The 19703-nt window shown below is 37.0% G+C and overlaps 1 protein-coding gene across 1 annotated transcript; it reads left to right on the forward strand.

Annotated features, from left to right (window-relative positions):
- The first annotated feature begins 5651 nt into the window (after positions 1–5651).
- On the forward strand, positions 5652–7075 carry LOC131425307 (nucleoside diphosphate kinase homolog 5). Its single transcript, XM_058587096.1, has one exon. It carries the CDS (start codon positions 6305–6307, stop codon positions 7073–7075), a length of 771 nt encoding a protein of 256 aa, XP_058443079.1. The 5' UTR covers positions 5652–6304.
- Positions 7076–19703: the final 12628 nt, after the last annotated feature.

Here is a 19703-nt window from a genome sequence, read left to right on the forward strand (position 1 = left end):
CAAACTCTTGTGCTGAGTTCATCGTTGATTAACAATTTTCCCGAATGCGTTTGCCGAAATTTAAAAATATATGTTATATATGTTTGCTGGACAACTGTCATTTATGTTTTACATTTTCACTTGGCACTACGCAGTTCTTTTCTGACCAAATATTTCGATAGAATTCTTTCAAAATTTAAGTTTCTTGACATGTTTGGTATAAACGAGTGTCGAAGAAGAAAATGTATGACGCCTTTTTCGTATCTGGGTGGATATAAAAGGATAACACTTGATATATTTCGTTCATTTTAGCCTGCGCAGTTGACTGAGCAGGAAATAAAGCAATTTCCAATTTGAGCAGAAACTAAAGCAAACCGTTTATTTGTGATAAAGCTGCAAATGAAATCACGTAAAAAGAAAGCTTCTAATCAAAATTGGTTCCGTATGGAATCCATCGCACATGTGGCACATTCTGCTGCGAGACGTTCGCTGAGCCAGTTTCGCTTCAAAAAAGAGCGATTGCGTCATCCTGCTGCTGGTCGCAATGCAAAGGAGGAACATACAACGAAAAGTGAACAACGACGGGGAACATTAGACAAAATTAGCCCTTCTAATGACTCCAAATGTTGTTTAATGAACTATAAAGGTTGCTTTTGCCAATCGGAGGTCAAAATAATCAATTTTGTGCAAACCTAGAATAGTTTGATTATCTTTGTGCACTTTTACCAGTGCGAAACTCGCACCAAACGAGCACACAGCATTTGACTGTTTTGCGTTCGAAAAAAAATTCTCCAAACAGTGTTCAAGATCGTAGGTAATTCCACAATTTAACCCTACTGAATGCAGAAATGAATCCCCTACAGAATATCCGAAGTGAAATAATCGACATCAAAATTCTATACTAACCGTTGAGACCGCCCATTTGTGAAAAAGCTGCAAACGAAATCACGTAAAAGGAAAGCTTTTAACCAAAATTGGTTCAATATGGAATCAATCGGCACTGTGAGCAATTCTGCTACGAGTTTTGCTTTAAAAAGAGCGATGCGTCATCCTGCTGCTGGTCGTTTGAATTGGATAAAAATACAACGAAAAGTGAACAACGACGGGGAACATTAGACAAAATCAGCCCTTATAATGGCTTTTCTAAAGAACTGTTAGAACCACTAAATTACTTAGAATGTTATCTAAAGAATCTATTTAGAATGTTATCTAAAGAACTATTAGAATTACTTATCTTTTGAAATATGCAAAACGAAACTGAATATAATCAGTCTAGTGAAAGTTTACAGTCTGATAGATTCTAATTAAAAAATTTTCGCATTTTTTTCTCGGCTCTTTTTGACGTGAATACTTTACTATTAGACGCCTATTCAAAATTTATCATATGGTTGAGTGATAAGTTTTTGATCGTAAATATCTTAAATATAAATATTTTATTTAACGTATCAACATAAGTTGTATGAGATAACCACAAATAATTTGGAATTAAAGTTTTTTAATATGTTTGATAAGTAAAGAAGATAAAAATTAGAAGCTACATTCATTGGGTAGTTGACACGTTTAGCTCTGACCAGAATCCAGCTCCTGAATTCTATTCTAGAGTTCAGTTCTAAAATTTAATTTTAGAATTTAAGATTCAAAAGCTCGTCCAGAATTCAGGGCCAAAATCGAGTTCCAGAGTTCTGTAAAAAAAACCGAATTTCAGAGCTTGATTCTAAGCCAGGATCTTGACTCTAGATCTGTACCAGAAAATTTCAAAAATATTCTGTTCAGAATTCGGTTCCAAAATTCGTAACCGGTATTCAAACTTAGAATAAGAATTCTGAAACTTAGACCAGAACTCGGATCTAGAATTCAGTAGTAATGCCAGAATTCAGTTCTTAAATGCATTCCAGCATCCAAGGTTCATAATTCAGTTCTAAAATGCTGATCTAGAGTTGATTTCCAAAATTCAGTTCCCGAATTCTAGAAATTTAACTGAATTCAGGATTCTGAAGATTTTTTAACTATATTCCGGATTTAGATTCTAGAACTGAGTTTCGGAGCTGAATTCTGAATCACCAAAACTGATCGGTAAACTGCTTCCAAATTTTGAAAATCGTCCGATTCACGGCTTTAAGAACTCAGATAAACTCCCGAATCCGAAGTTGGCCAAATTTCAATAACAAATATTATATATATATATACATATATATATATATATATATATATATATATATATATATATATATATATATATATATATATATATATATATATATATATATATATATATATATATATATATATATATATATATATATATATATATATATATATATATATATATATATATATATATATATATATATATATATATATATATATATATATATATATATATATATATACACAAGAAAACTGCGCGAAAAAAAATGCATAAAAAAATTTCTCAAACCTAATGTTCGAAAAACTATTTGAAAAATTGCTTGAAAAGACAGCGACAGCAGAAATGAAACAGTAGAAAGTACTTGAAAAACTACTCAGAAGCTTACTAGAAAAAGTAGTCGAAAAGACAGTACGAAAAACTACTCGAAACAACTACACAAATAACTACTCGAAAAACTGCTAAAAAATGTTCTCGAAAACTTATTAGAAGAACTGCTCGAAAAATTAGCTAGAAAAACTACTTGAAAATTACGCAAAAAGTACACAAAAACTACTGGAATAAAATTTTCATATTGATAAACTGCTCGATAAAACTCTAAAAAAACTACAAAATACTACTCGAAAAACTTCTCGATAAAACTTTGAAAAACTGAAAAAATCTACTCGAAACATTACTTGACAAAGTGCTCAAAAACTACCCGAAGAATAGCTCGACACAACTCTGAAAGGCGGTTCGATAATCTGCTTTAAAAGCCTGATGAACAGCCGGATAAACAACTTGAATAACTTCCCGATAATCTCCGAAATCCAAAATCAGATTTCAATAAAATTTAGTAACAGGTTATTATACAACTCCATATTAAAAATCTGCTCGAAAAAAGTTTTTAAAAAACTGCTCGACAAAACACTTTGGAATTCATCAGCAATTACTATGATATCTAATATTTCCCTTAGTAGAATACTGCTCAAGAAGATAGCACAAAAATTCGCTAGAAAAAACTGCATAAAAAACTCCCTGAAACACTTGAAAATGTACCCGAAAAACTGCTAGAAAAGGCAACACGAAAACTGTTCGGATACAACTTTCCGGGAAATTGGTCGAAAACCTACTAGAGAAAATCCCTTATGGCGTTTTTCATTGAAAAACACTGGTAGCGTGGATTGCTCTGGTTTTGCACTTTCGAGCAGAAATGGCAATGAAACACCGTCAGAATGTTGCATTTCTGCTCGAAAGTTCAAAACCGGAACAATCCACGCCACCAGTGTTTTTCAATGAAAAACGGCATTACAAAGATCTTTGAAAAACTGCTCGAAAAAAGTGTTTCAAACAAGTAATTTCAGTCAATCATCGTGAAGACCTACAAATCAAGGCAATTTGGGGCATATTTTTCAAGATTCCTCTCTTTTGTGTTCAGTACCAAATTGATATATTCTAACTCCTCGAGAAAGATATCACTAAAAACTGTAAAAAATACAAAATTGAAATAACTGCTCAAAAATCTGCTACCAAACTCTTTTAAAGCCAGCCCAAAAACAGCTCGAAAGGCAAACAAGACGTGATAGAAAAATTTTTACAATCAGCCTGATAAAATGTTCCACAGACTGCATCAACAACTGCTCGATAAAGTCCTGAATCCGAAGCAGAATTTGAATTATTTTCAAAAACTAACTGCTATCCTAACTTATTCCACCCCATTCGAGATCCTGCTCGAAAAAAAAACTACTGGAAGCGATACTCGAAAAACTGTTCGACAGAATTTTTCAAAAATCTGCTCGACCAACTGGTTTAAAAACTTAAATTCGCCGAAAATGTGCTCGAAAAACTTCTCCGAAAAAAAACTACATAAAAATTGAATGAACTGCCCGATGACTGATTGATAAATTGCTTCAAAAACTACCCGATAGACTCCGGGATCTAAAGTCGGATTTCAATAAAATTTAATAGCAGTTATACAACCCCCCACATTATCCCATATTAACAATTTTCTCGAAAAGTACGTAAAAAAACTAGTCGAATAATTGCTCGACACAGCCTTGAAAAACAGGCAGAAACCTCTTTAAAAAAAACTGCTCAAATAAACAGTACGAAAAATTGCCTAAAACAATATTTGAACAATTGCTCAAACTACTCGAAAAATTGCTCGACACAACTCTGAAATACTGTCCGACAGACTGCTTCAAAAATCTAATAAAATTTACTAGCCAATATTCTACTTCAAACACCTTAAATGTAAGAAAAATGCTCGAAAAGACAGTACGATAAACAATTCGAGACAACTGCACAAAAGACTACTAGAAAAACTACTCGAAAATATGCTTGAAAAACTGCTCGAAACAAACTCTTGAAAATTGTTCAAAAACATATTCGAAAAACTTTTCGAAAAAATACTTGAAAATTACACAGAAAACTGCTTGATAAACTCAAGAAACTAATCGAAAAACTTCTTGAAAATGTACATGTAAAACTTCTGGAAAGATAGCTACTGTTCGAAACAGCTCCTTGACAAAGTATTCGAAAAATTACTCAAAAACCTACTCAAAACAGTAATAGAAAAGACAGCACAAAAAAAAGACATCCGAAAAAACCAATAACAATTATTTTGCTACTTCATACACGACCTTCCTTACAAGAAAACTGCTCAAAACAACTGCACGAAAAACTTTTTGAAAACGGGCTTGAAAAGACAACACGAAAATTGTTCGTAAATTGGTCGTGCTGGGGCTGGTGTCTACTGTCATGAAATGAGACTAGAGCAGTCTCATTCACTTGGTGGAAATTGTATTGTAATCCAAGTAGAAATCTACGCGATTCTGTGTGAGGTACATTGGAGCTCCAATAAATTCCGGAATCCGAAGTCGGATTTTCATAAAACTCAATAGCAGTTATTTAACTATCCCATACAGTAACACGTTAGTCAATAAGAGTATGTGAAAATAAATTTGAAAACTAAATCCTGGACCGGAATTCTGCTGCAAACCAGTTCAGTCTCGAACCAGAATCTTTGTCTAGAATTCAGTTCCAGAACACAGATTCAGTGATAAGTTCTACAACCCATATCTAGAATTCAGTTCTGAAATTCTGTTTCAGAATTCAGTTCCCAAGCTCAGATTCATAATTCAGTTCCAGAATACAGCATCAAAATTGAGGCATTCGGCACCAACATTCAGCTCCAGAATTCCAGGTCCAGAGTTCAGATTTTTTATCGAAGAAACAGAACCATCCATTTTATTCGTATTCACGTCATCCGGTTATGTCTCTAACATTACCCACCCGCCTTTTTTTTGCTCGGCGAGTTCCGTTAAGGGCCCCTAAGACTGTGGGACCGGGGGCACGTGCCCCCACTGCCTCTCTGTAAAAGTGGCCCTGAAACTGACATAAATTATGCATCTAGAACTACAACACTAACGAATATGCCCTCGCATACTACAATGCTGCTTTTATAAGATGGGCACATTACTGACGTATAGATGAAGGATAGTCAATGTTGAATATTGGAGTACTACGAGTACTGATAATAATCGTGTAGTGGAAACTTCATCGGATTGACGAAAAATCATTGTCAAAAAATCAAAACTGCTTATCAATCCAGCAATACTTTCTCTCCAGAGACTGAACTATTTACTATGTGCAATGAACTCTTCTCTCAATGTTCAGTTTTTATATTTGAGCTCTAAACGCTAGATTTTTCAGAAATATGCGGACACAAGTTACCAAGGCAATTGGATTGGCGGTATTGATAATTGACTGCTATTGAATTTTGTATTCGTGCGAAGCTGTGCGCTCAAGCGTATGTGTGTGTTTTTTTGTATGTGCGTAGTCACTAGTAAATTATGTATTGCAAGTATGTGCAAGTTCCGAAAAGTAAACTGATAATAGCAGAGAAAGGACGCCGAGTGCGAAACAGAATACCCTTTTGAAAATGGTCAATGTCTAAGAACTTCATAAGTAAACCTAAAAAATTGAACTCTCATCTATTATTAATTTTAATCAACTTTCTTAACCTCTACTCTTCTATCGCTATGCGTAGTGACAGTGAACTTATGACATTATTGATCGATTATATTCTGGATACCATACACTGCAAACAATTTTTCTTTCGGGCAGTTCGACAGTAGGTCTCAGTATGCTGTGAAGCCTGTATTAAGCAATTCAATTTGTTCCCGGAAGATTCAAAACATGGACCAATATGAACGTACTTTGGCTTTAATAAAACCGGATGGTATGCGGTATCGCGACACGATAATTCGTCGGATTCGGGATGCTGGTTTTGTCATCGTTCAGTCTCGAACGGTGAGACTAACCCCGGAACAAGCGTCGGAGTTCTATCGCTCGAAGGTAGCACACCAAAATTATCATGCCATGATTGTTGCCTTAGCTGAGGGGCCGATTCAGGCAATGTGTGTTTCTAAAGTTCATGCAGTGGATGATTTGAAGTGGTTAATTGGACCCGAACGTTATCAGGATGCTGTCCGAGATGCACCCGGATCCATTCGCGCCATTTTACCCGATAGTAGCGATGAGGTGAGGAATGCTATTCATGCAAGTGACGATGCCGCCAGTGCTCGGTTCGAGATTCGTTTTTTCTTTCCACTGTTGGTATTGGAGCCGATTTTGAACGATCAGAAACTGAACGACTATCTATTCGCAATGGTGAATCCCACCCTGATGGACGGGCTGTATTTGGTGGCCCGGGAACGACCGAATGATCCGGTGTTGTGGTTATCCAACTGGTTGCAGACGAATAATCCCTATAAACCGAAAACAGTAACTGAACCATTAGGTGCTGTTCGTAGCGTGGTTCAAGATGGCAACCTGTTAGATGCGATTCCCGAAGATGATTTCATCGGTGCACAGTCGATATGCGATTGTCAAACTTTCAGAAGTAATGGACTGTGTTCGTGTTCGCTCTCAACGATAGCTAAGTCAGAACGGATTGAGATTGAATAAAATCGATAAATTGATTCAAAATATGTATTTACTATCTACTCCTAATTCCTAATAATATTCAGAATATTAAACCGTTTTAATCCACCTAGTGGTGTAATGATGCCTTTCTCATATTACTCATAACATCACAAATATTACTTTGAGATTCGCAAAAACAACTGTTCATTGAATAGAAACAGGAAAATTTGTTCGAAGGTGATCTAACAATATCTACAAATCCTGTTTACCCTGTAGTTCAGAAACCGGAAGTAGTATTCCCAACGAATTCAGGAATTCCGAATAAAATGGTAAAACTTTTCCTTTGAATCTATAAGTTTGTGAAAATCCATTTGGCCATCTTGGAGAAAAGTGAAAAGTGCAATTTTGTACCATTATTTCCAATACTTCTGAAACCGGATTTCTATGGATTTGAATAGCCGAAGTTGGGTCGTTTGGCAAACAACAAATATGACTTACAAATTGGATCCCCTATTTTGCTTCGTCGCTTTAGGTGGCGGTGATTTTTTTTAACACTCTTCACAATTCTAAAGCTTTATATGGGACTACAAGACCTTCAATTTGAACCTAAATTTGTGAATATCGGTCACGCTATACCCGAGGAAAGTAAGTACACTGAAGTCTTTTTTTATGCGAATTTCCGTACCGCATAAAAAAAAACCGCATAAAAAAAATCCGCATAACTCTGAAAATTCGCATAAAAAAAAACCGCATAACTCTGAAACTTTGCACAAAAAAAAACCGCATAACTCTGAAACTTCGCATAAAAAAAAACCGCAGAAGGGAAAACCGCATAACTCTGAAAATTCGCATAAAAAAAACCGCATAACTCTGAAACTTCGCATAAAAAAAACCGCATAACTCTGAAAATTCGCATAAAAAAAGTCGCGTAAAAAAAAACCGCATAAAAAAAGATCGCATAAAAAAAGACCTCAGTGTAATCTGAAATTTAAACTCAAATGTCAAATACACTAATCACCTTGTAATTCCGAGACCGAAAGTCGGAAGAATTTGAAATTCCGAAATGTCCTATGTCATCTTATGACCTTATATTTGAATTTAAGGTTGTGAAAAACGGTTTATCCATTCCCAGAAAAGCGACTCAATGTATTGTGATTGTATAACCTTTCCCGTATGAGAAGAGCAAACTTCCTGTGAAATAATATTTCATTCTGAATATTGATTATAGAGACAATTGGTTGACTTACTTTCTCATGCTCTATTTCGATTAAACCAATCAAACGAAATCTAACAAACGAAGCGAACCTGCGATTCTGTAACTTTTGGATATGTACGTCAAGGTAAACAACATGAATCAGCAGCATAAAACTTGTAATAGGATAATGTTCCGATGTGTCATTGAGATTCTTTTATTCTTTGGGTCGCACTTATCATAAAATATATAATGGTTTTTTACCAAAATCACACACTAGTAGCAGACATTTGTAACGTTTCGTTTTCTTTATAGCGTGTTCGAAATAGAACAAATCTCGTATCGTTCGTGTTATGTTTTCTTCTTCCACGTTGCACGTACCGGTGTTGTACTATCATTTTATATAGCGATTTGAAAGCTTTGACCCTAATCGCCCTGTAACTGCGGCACCGGAAGTTGGATCCGGATGAAATTTCACAGTGGCCCGTATTACGTGTATCACTACACGGTGAAAACCAAGATAGGTGAATGCACACAGTTAAAAAAATCTTGTTTTTTTACATCTTATAAAATGCACTTAAATAGAGCATCGTATTTCATACAAATTTATATTCAAGAACATGTAAAATTATCTGATTCGAAAATGACATGTCTTGAATTCAATTGAAATAAAAAACAAAAGATCGATAGTAGCAGCGTGATTTGAACCGAGAAATATTAGATCACAAGTAGATCGGTCACTTGACTGAACCGCAGAGCTCATATCTGCTTTATGAATAATTGATAAATATAAATCCATACAACAGCACTTGGTAGCCGAGTGCAAATTACACTCGATGTATGTAAAATTCCGTGCAAGTGGAATAATGAAACATTTGAAAAATTAAGTAGGTTTGAATTGTATCGTTTGAAGAATTCTGTCACCTGTGAAATTCATAATTTTTTTCTGTGTAGGTTTTAAGCATGAAAGTCGTTTCAGATATAAAAGTAAATATTTAGATGAGCTTGTTGTTATTATGAACATCAAATCACCAAAATTTTGATGGAAAAAAATGATTTTTTTCACTACAGTGATTACTTCATTGAGCGTGATACTGGTAATAGGTAAAATCAAGTTAAATGACATGTGAGTGAAGTGAAGGTGAAAGTGGAAGTGAGAACGGTAATAAGGGCCAGTAGCTTTTAAGATAATGTGAGCTTCAATTTAAACCAAGATTTATGAAAATCGATTCAAGCATCGCTGAGAGATCGAAGTGAGTTCTATTTTTAGAGTTTTTCATCACTACTTTCGGTGCTTCCGTAACAGGAAAAGTGGGAACCAGTAGTGCCGAATTAAGTTAATATGCCAACAAATTAACAAGCTCTGTAATCTAGAAGAATTTATCAGTCAGTTTTATGGGATTTGCACCTGTTTTTGATTCAGATTCAAATAAAATGTTCTGGAAAAAAAAACTATAGGACCTTTCATTCGAATCTTGGTTTTTGAAGATCGGTTGAGTCGTTTCCGAGAAAATTGAGTTCACACTTTTCCCTTAATTTTCACATATTAGCATGTAACCGGAAGTCAGATCCCAATGAAAATGAACAGCTTGCTATGGAATTATAAGACCTTTCATTGGAATCTAATGCCGTTTTCGCTTGAGTAAATTGAAACTGGCCCAGAGTAGTTTCACCAAACAAACATTTTTCACGAAACTGTGTTGGTTTTGCACTTAGCAACGGGGATTTGAGCAAACCTGTTAGAAATAACCCAGGTTCGAAACTGACTCGATTTTTAGTTCAACAATGTTGAAACTAGGTTCAAAACTAGCTTAAAACAAACGGTTTGACAGCAGTTAGAGTGGAAACTGGCATATTTTTGTTACATACATGTACACATACACCGCATATACAGTTGCTCAATTCGTTGAGCTGAGTGGAATGGTATATGAGGCAAAAGCAAAATATAAAGAAAACAATACAAAAAGTAGTTATTCAAATATAGATCGTTCTGTATAAAATGCTTTCTGGGACAAATAAGCAAAAGTTTATCCATAGATGACAGATATCGATAGAGGCTCGCATAAGGACTGTGTATAAAATTTTGAATGAGTGGCCTGGCAAACAGTTGCAGATGTCGCTATGCTGTTTTTGTTTCATTCCGATTGAATTCAGATGTGATTTAAACGACTTAAGAATACAATACGTGTTTTATAGTTGTGAAAATCGTGTGAGAAGTGTTCCCAACGTTGTAGTTCTGTAATAGGCAAGAGTACTTTGTTATCGTTTCGGAACGAGGTGGAACGTTTTGAAAAATTGATGCGAACTGTCTAGTAGGTCTTATTATCAACGTATAGTACAAATCAAAAATATATACAGGCTTTTAAAAACAGTTGTTTGAGCTTGTATATCTGTTATGCATAGTTTATCTCAATATATTTGAGTCGTGGACTATTTCGCGAATTATTTTAATTTTAAGTTAAAAGTTGATAGTCGAACAGTTATTTTTGATCGAGTAGTCAAATTTAACCAAAATGGCGGCCCATTTCAAAATTTGATGCATGGAAAGTTAATTGGATTTATTTTGCATTGAAAATAAAATGATATCAAGAGGTATAATAACTGCAATACAGAGAACGTACGAAAATTTTCGAGAAAAATTGAAGTATTTTCTATGTCTGAAAGTTTAAAAAAATTATACAGAAATATTTTTACCAAAGATCTGAAATTGAAATTTTTTGAAAGATTTTTTTTTCAGTGTCGAAAAACAAATATCGATCTGTCAAAAATAACCATGCTTTCGAGCTGCGCGACTGACAAATTTTACTTGAAAGTTGAAATAACTTGCGAGGTGGTTCGCAACCTTAGGAAAAAAAAACGTACAGTTTGCTTACATTTTTCACACTCGGACGACGGTTTTGAGATAGTCAGGAGCATAATGGTTTCGATGTTCATTTGGTCGAGTATAAAAGAAAATCGATCATCTCTTATTGTACATTTGACGGGACTGGAAGTCAGCACGACTACCTTCCATAAGCAGCAATAACAACAGACCTGCGGGGTACAAATCCTCAAAAGCACAGGTCGCGCTCTTATTCACTTTTCGGATACGTAAAAAGATTTCAAGCAAGTATTAATTTTCTCAGCAATCTTAAATTACCTCACAATGATATCGATACATCATCAATCAAATCAGAATTATTTCGAATGCCTTTTACAGTTCGTTCGTAAGCTTCAAACTGATTTCTTATGTGCCATAGTGCATTCATCCCAAATGACAGTATGACGATGCTTCAATATTTTTATCGTTCCATATGTTTCGCATTATTACATATTGGTGCTTCAATAACTTGAATATTTAATGGTAATGTAAGTGCTGAATGTGCTGAACGAGCTCCATCCAATAAAGTAACTTCTATGCCAGGCGATGCTAGTTCCATTATTTTTTGTCAGAGCGCAATGTTGCCAGAATCAATGAAATCAAAAACGTTGATATTTCATTGCTTTTGTTAATATACTGGCAAATGTACATTAATATGCACTTTAAACACTGTCGATAGCAATGATGAATACGGTGCAATCCAATAGTTATCAACCTCAGCGTCATGATTTCTCAAATTAATAATACTAGATTTATCATTGTTTTCTGTTGATCGATGACGATTCATTGGATAACCATAGTTTTCTGTCACTGTTTCCGGAACCAATGCTCTTGGGTATCGTTTTGTGCATTTTCCATCAACCATACACGGTAAATCGTGGGTTGAAATCGCCACATGAATCATGAATCATGTTTTGAACGGCAACTCCATACAATTCAGGATCAGTTGCACTGTCAACCAACCAAATGAGAATATGAGCGTGCGCCAAACCACGTTGGTGTCATTCAACGGAATACATTCTGCACTTAACATTTGACACTTAATTTCGACTTTTCACAATAAAATTCATCAGCGCTTTAGTCGAACCAGCCACCGGCTGAAAGTCTCTTTAATAAAGAAAACTAAACTAAACTAACTTCATCAGCGCTTTCAACTTTTAATTGGATAAATGGGCTGTAATGCCATGACGATCGGTTGAAGTTTGTCCAGGAAACCAATGATCTTTCAATTCTTTTAATTGTGGATGGATCAGGATTTCCGTACTGTCGCACATCTGTCACAGCGTCCTGCGTATATTCATGCATGTGTCTGGAATTTAATGTAATTCAACAGTAGCTTCAATTTAGGCATACATTTCGACCACTTATCGACAACAGTATCAAATAATGAATGATGCATTGCGTCAACTTATTCGTTTCCGTTCTTAGAAAATAACATTTTCGAAAATGTCAAATAAAATATACCACAATCAATTTAAGATCTACCACTAAGTAGTTACCAGTTATCTTGTGTTACAAACCAGTTTTCAATAGGGGCTGGGGTCCACTAGGAGATTGATAGTACCTATTAGAATCCGGCGGAAAAAAATGAACCAAGAATAGATCCACTGGGTTCCTGCTTCCATGTCGTAAAAGGCGACAATTGCAGGAGTTTCTGTTTCCTTTCAGTTATCAGATATTTTCAGCGTTTCACTTCTGATTACTCTATTTTACTACATTATCTCTTCATTCAACCTATCAATTTCCGTCTAGCTTCGGAGAAAAGTTTTATTTAGAATGTTTTCTTCTTCTAAAATCAGACGTAGCTAGGATTCGATCGAAAAATCAAAACGTCATTATTCAGAAGAGCTATTGTTGATATTTTCAATCAAAAAATTTAATCAATTCGCATATTACTTCATGCCAAATTAGATTTGCAACGAGAGTCTTATTAGAATGATTCTTATTAGCAAAATAATATTTTTAGTTTTCATGTGAAAACTCTAAGAACATCGGATACTCGAATCAAGAACATAGCATGCCTTGGTTTGTATTTATATTATATCCAACGAAATTATATCAATAGCCCAAATATATGCAATTTTATTATATGTTTTTCGGATTTTGATACTTAACCTTCTCTTCGTTAAGTTTGTATCCAAGTTTGGCTTGATTTCAACAGTAAGATGAAATTTGAGCATTCGCTACGAGTTTTCGCGTCGCAATAACAGCAGTATTGAACCATTTTCAAACTACTTTTTCTGCGGTATTGCTTCCAAGGGCTGAAGCAAAGATATTGAATTCGATTTTATCACAATTCATTGATTGAAAGTCGAATAATCGGTAAAATAACATGGTGACTTCACTACTGAAATGGCTATTGGTACATCAGCCCTGTTAATAATTTCGTGTGCGTCCACGCTGAATCCAATCAAAGCGATGCTTCTCGGCTTCTTCAAAACTATCATCTCCATAAGGGAAAACCAGTAACCGAAGCAACCAGAAGTTCCACAATTACTTAAAATATCCACTTTCTTGCTGCCTTAAAGTACACACGGAACTTCTGAAAACAAGTACCGCGAACTTTAAAGTACAGAACAAGTTCTGTGTGAACTTTCTGGTTGCATAAAAACTGAACAATATGTTCTAGAAGCAGCTTTCAAGTTTGTTGGATAATTACTTGAAATCTTGGAGTAGGTAATGTCAGAATTACCACGAGATTGACGTAGGATTGCGCTCGAGTTGTGAATAGATATTAACTTTTTTAATACCGTTTGACCGTTTAAGATTTTGTTGTGTCACAGATAACAGATATACAGGCTCAAACAAATTTTTTCAAAATCCTGTGTAGAATTAAAATTTGCTATACGTTGGAAACAGTACTGCCACCTACTCGACAGTTCGCCGCGATCTTTCAAAACGTTCCACTACGTTTCACTACGTTCCACTACGTTTCACTACGTTCCACTACGTTCCGGAACGATAACAAAATTCTCCTTCCTCTTATAGCAATATTCAAACTACAACAATTTTAACATTTATCACATGATTTCTCTAAGTGTTAAAGATAACTTCATTTCCACGTCGCATAAATCACATGAGAACTCGATCGGAATAAAACAAAAATAAACTTGTCATTTTAACCAACAGCAAAATCTAGCGTGAAGTGAATGTTGCACCAAAAAACTGTGGCTCATGTGAAAGCGGCACCCAAATCGTGGTGTCGATCGTGGTGACACCTGCAAGTGTTCGCCACGCTGATTGAGCAAATTTTACACACAGTTCATATGTGAGCCTGTATATCTGTTATCTGTGGTTGTACTGAAAAAAAAATCATTTGTACGGAGAACCCAAAGATCACAAAATTTTAATATTACAATTGTTGTTTCAATTTTATTCAGGTAAACGAAATCGATGTATTCGAATGCTGTCACTTGACTGTGAACGAAGATAGTAAAATAAAAATCCTCGTTGTTTCATCGGAAACGTTTCATGTTGAAAATTTTCAATGGCAATTGAACGTCATTTATGTCATTCCATCACCTCTAGCATTAGACTTATCAGCTGCATTCTTGAAAACGGAATTAGGAATGCTCTTCAGCGAGCCATCCTGCAAGTGGAGTAAAGATTTATTAATGCCCTGTGAACATTTTGCTGATTAATTCCATCTTCGGAATTATAATCTATTGTTGCATTTCTACATCATATGTTAGTTTAGTGTTAAAGCTATAACTCACTACTCCGAAGAGACTAACAGTAAACAATATTTATTGCAATAGGCATCTTAAGTTCAAATTACTGAATAATTTGTTGACACAACTGAGATAGTTTTTGCTTTCATACATTCAGGTAACTTTGCTGGGATTGTGTCATTGCTCAGTTGCACGAATGCCACCTCATTGAAATGTTTCATTTTTCGTTCAGGGTTTATGTCATTGATCAACTGTAACGTTTCATTACTCGTTTATGATGCGTGTTTTTGCTGGATGTCATTGCTAAACTGCAAGCACGATAAATAAAAAATGGCAGTTTAGGTAAAACAACAATCGTTTAGTTGTACCAAATCAAATGCAGAAAAACGACTAATATTTCGGTAGTTTTTCCGTGTGGTTTCGGAAGATTGCGTTTGTGTTTTAAGAAGCTTGGAACAGGTTTCTAAATATCTATATAAATTCTTCGCGTTATCTTATGGGTTCTGAAAAGGACCGTTTGTTGGCTTTGGTTCCTAGACAGGACGTTTTGGTTACGGATGATTACGTTTGTATTCCAGAAGAAAGGGCGCCAGTCAAAGTCATTTGTAAGTTCGAGACTTGACCTAGAATAAATCATTACATAAATAAAGGGCTAAATTGTGAAATTCTCTATGATATGAAACACTGTTCGGAACGCGCAGTTTAATGCTAGGTTCATTTGCGTTCGCTTGGTGTGAATTTCGCACAGCGAAAAGTACAGAAAGCTAATAAAATTATTTTATATTGGTGCTAAACTGATGATTTTAACCTTCAATGTTTAAAAGAAGTAATCTTAATAGTTCTTTAGATAACATTTAGAGCCGTTGGAACGGCTGATTTTGTATAATGTTCCCCATCGTTATCTTTTTTCCAATGCAAACAACCAGCAGCTGGATAACGCAATCGCTCAAAATGATCACAATGTCGATTGAATAAATACTAAACCAATTTTGGTTCAGAGCTTTCTTTTTACTTTTTGTCGTGAATACGACTTACTTTACTATGGGGCGCCTTTCCAAAATTTACCCTCTAAGAGACTGATAAGTTTTTGATCGTGAATATCTCCTGTTGTATCTAATGAATCAACATAATTCTTGCTACATGCCATCGGCAATATGATCACAATTTTATGATACAATTTTCAGTTGTGTGACATAATCTCAAATAGTTCATAATTAAACTTTTCTGAAATGTTTGGTATAAACGAGTATCAAAGAGGATAATTCATAAACGCGCCTTATGCTTTTCTCGTATTTTAGAAAGCTCATAGCTCAGTGATCTGTGGAAGGATTTGTATAATCTAACTACCAATAGAAGAACTAGTTGAATGTTGTCCCTTTCCTGCCATTTTCTGAGCAACTGTTGCCGAAACAAGACACACACGAGAACCATCTCAGATCTAAATGCAGATCTTGTTGATTGTGACAATTCAAGGCACTTTTTAGTGCCACAGATAATCATTAGGAGTTAATTAAACTTTCAATATTTCCTACCAGAAGATTCATCAAGATGGAAGTTAAAATAATTTGCACCGTCACTAACACATTCAATTACGAACGGCAATGCCAAAGCGAAAGTGATGATGTTGAACACATCTTTATACTAGTATGAGGTCGTGTGAAAATATGACATGCGAAACAGGGTTGCCATATATACAGATTAATCTGTATTTTATTTATACATACATATATGTACAGATTAATCTGTAATATTATTATTATTATTATCATTAATATTATCTTCCGAGAATTCGATGATCGGAGAAACACGGAGGATTTTTGGAAGCCAAGAGCTCTGAAGGTCCCACGAATCGAAACCTTGTGACAACCGTTGGTAACTCCAGAGATGCTGGGCTCACCAATGGAGTAAACTCTCATCCACCGATGGACTTGACACCGAGACGCACGACACGAAGCCTGTTGGAGGTCTCTAAGCCATCCGACCCGGTTCTGTCTCCTACCAGAATTTCTTCATCATCAGCACTTGACGACCTCGATTCCAGCCATCAGAGCCGTCTCGGTACTGCGATCGGGAGCGGTGAAAGAGACCTCCAGCCGCCACCCTCAGGCGAGTACCCTAGCATTTTTTCTGTACATCAAGCCCACGCTTTTCCGATTTCCAGCCCAACTTGTCGAATTGGTACAACTCACTCTGCCTCCGCACGCGGTCTCCGTGTTTATTATCAAAATACTCGGGGACTGAGGACAAAACTGGACGATGTCTACCTGGCTGCACTGGATAGCGATTATGATGTTTATGTGTTCTCAGAGACGTGGTTGGACGAGCAAATCAATTCTGTTCAACTATTTGGTGACCGTTTCAACGTCTACAGATGCGACCGCAGCATAGCTAATAGCATTCGAACACGTGGCGGAGGAGTGTTAATCGCGGTGTCTAACACGTTGTACTCCGGTTTGATCATGGACGATCGGTTCACTTCGATCGAAACGATATGGGTTAAGATTAAACTTCTCTCTCGAAACGTATTTGTCGGAGCTGTGTACATTCCACCTGAACGACGACATGACTGCAGTACCATGCAGCTTCACCTGGATGCTGCTAAATATGCTGCAACGATAGCTGATCCATCTGATGTGCTCTTAATGCATGGGGATTTTAATCAGCCGGGGCTTGTTTGGTCACCCACTCGTCATGGATATGCGTTTCCCGATCCGATAGTATCGACAACTACTCCTGCCAGCCGCTTGCTTGTCGATGGAGCTGCCTTTCTTGGTCTGAGCCAGATAAGCCATGTCTCCAACTTTCAATCTCACTTTTTGGACTTGGTGTTTGCAAGCGCGAACTCGCTTCTAGATTGTGCCGTTAATGAAGCTGCTGATGTTGTCGTCGCTCTTGACAACTTTCATCCCGCTCTTGATATATCTATCTCAAATGATATTGTGCAACACTACGACGAAACTTCGGGCGCTGATAGGCTAAATTTTCGTAAGACCGACCTTGCTCTGCTGCGTCGTTCCTTAAATCGTATCGATTGGAACGCAGAGTTGAACTACACCGACATCGATTCAGCCGTCGCACGCTTCAATTGCCTTCTCCTAGATTGTATCTCTGCCTCTGTACCGAGGTCCCAACCTCCGAGGAAGCCACCATGGACAAACGCCACTCTGCGGAAACTGAAGCGTGCACGTGCTAAATCTCTTCGTGCATTCTGTAGCCGACGATCCCCCCTTACCAAACAGAACTTCTCAGTTGCCAGCAACAACTATCGCAGCTACAATAAGTTCCTTTACAAGCGGTATGTCAATCGCACTCAACAGAATCTGTGCCGCAACCCGAAGGGATTCTGGTCGTTCGTCAATACAAAGAGGAAAGAAAATGGTCTCCCGTCAAGGCTGCATCTCGACAATGACATTGCTGTGTCCCCTGCTGATAAGTGCAGTCTTTTTGCGAAACACTTCTCGAGTGTTTTCTCGAACGACTCACCAACGCAAGCTGAGATAGGCAGAGCAGTCCGTGATGTACCTGCTAATGTCATCGACATGGACGTGTTTGCAGTGGATGTCCAAATGGTTATCACGGCTATAAGCAAAATCAAGTCGTCATATTCACCCGGCCCGAGTATAATTCCCTCAGCTGTTCTGAAAAAATGCTCCGACATTTTAGCTGCTCCGCTTTCTGCATTATTCAACTTGTCGCTTCGTCTGCACAAATTTCCATCGGAATGGAAACGCTCTACGATGTTCCCCGTGTTTAAGAAAGGGGATAAATGCAATATAGTGAACTACCGTGGCATTACCTCGCTGGGAGTGGAATCCAAGGTGTTTGAGACGCTGATTTACGAAAAACTCTTTGCATCTTGCAAGCAATACATTAGTCCCTACCAGCATGGATTCTTTCCGGGTCGCTCTCTTGAGACTAATCTCATTAGCTTTACATCGTTCTGCATGGAGCAAATATGCAACAAACTGCAAGTGGATGTGATCTACACGGATCTAAAAGCTGCATTCGACAAATTCAACCATGACATTCTGCTAGCTAAACTTGAAAAAATGGGATGCTCGTCTGGATTCTGCGATTGGCTAAGATCATACCTGGTGCAACGAGAATTATCTGTCTGCATTGGAAATAGTTCTTCTGACTGCTTTTCCAACTGTTCAGGAGTTCCGCAGGGCAGCACACTGGGTCCATTACTCTTCTCACTATTCGTCAATGATGCAGCTTTTGTCCTACAGCGTGGAGGAAAATTGTTTTTCGCTGATGATGTCAAAATTTATCACGTAGTTCGTAACCAAGCTGATTGCCGAGAACTGCAGAACCTCCTGTGCATCTTCAACGACTGGTGCGAACGTAATATGTTGGTCTTGTGTGTCGCCAAATGTTCTGTAATTAGCTTTCGAAGGACCAGGACTGCAGTTCCGTTTGATTATAACATCGCTGGGACCCCGCTTCAACGTGTCGACCACGTCAAGGACCTTGGTGTCGTCTTGGATGAAAGGCTTACATACGTTCGGCACTTCTCAACTACGATCGACAAAGCGAATCGTCAACTTGGATTCATGTTCAAGATATCGAGTGAGTTCCGTGATCCGCTATGTTTCAAGGCCTTGTATTGTTCCTTGGTTCGCTCGTTGCTTGAATTTGCTTCTGTTGTCTGGAGTCCCTATCAGGAAGTGTGGAGTGCACGTTTCGAAGCTGTGCAGCGCAGATTCGTCAGGTATGCACTGCGATACCTGCCATGGAGTGACCCACGTAACCTGCCACCGTACGCCGACCGCTGTCGTTTGCTGGGTCTCGACACCCTAACTGATAGAAGGAATGCATCAAATGCTACCTTTGTTGCCAAAATCTTGCTTGCTGAGTACGATGTGCCAGACTTGCTGGCTCGAATCAACCTATATGCTCCTGCCCGCTCACTTCGACCGAGAACTCTACTGTTTGAGACCCCAC

The sequence above is a fragment of the Malaya genurostris genome, chromosome 1 (assembly GCF_030247185.1).
Source record: "Malaya genurostris strain Urasoe2022 chromosome 1, Malgen_1.1, whole genome shotgun sequence".
NCBI classification, from domain to species: domain Eukaryota; kingdom Metazoa; phylum Arthropoda; class Insecta; order Diptera; family Culicidae; genus Malaya; species Malaya genurostris.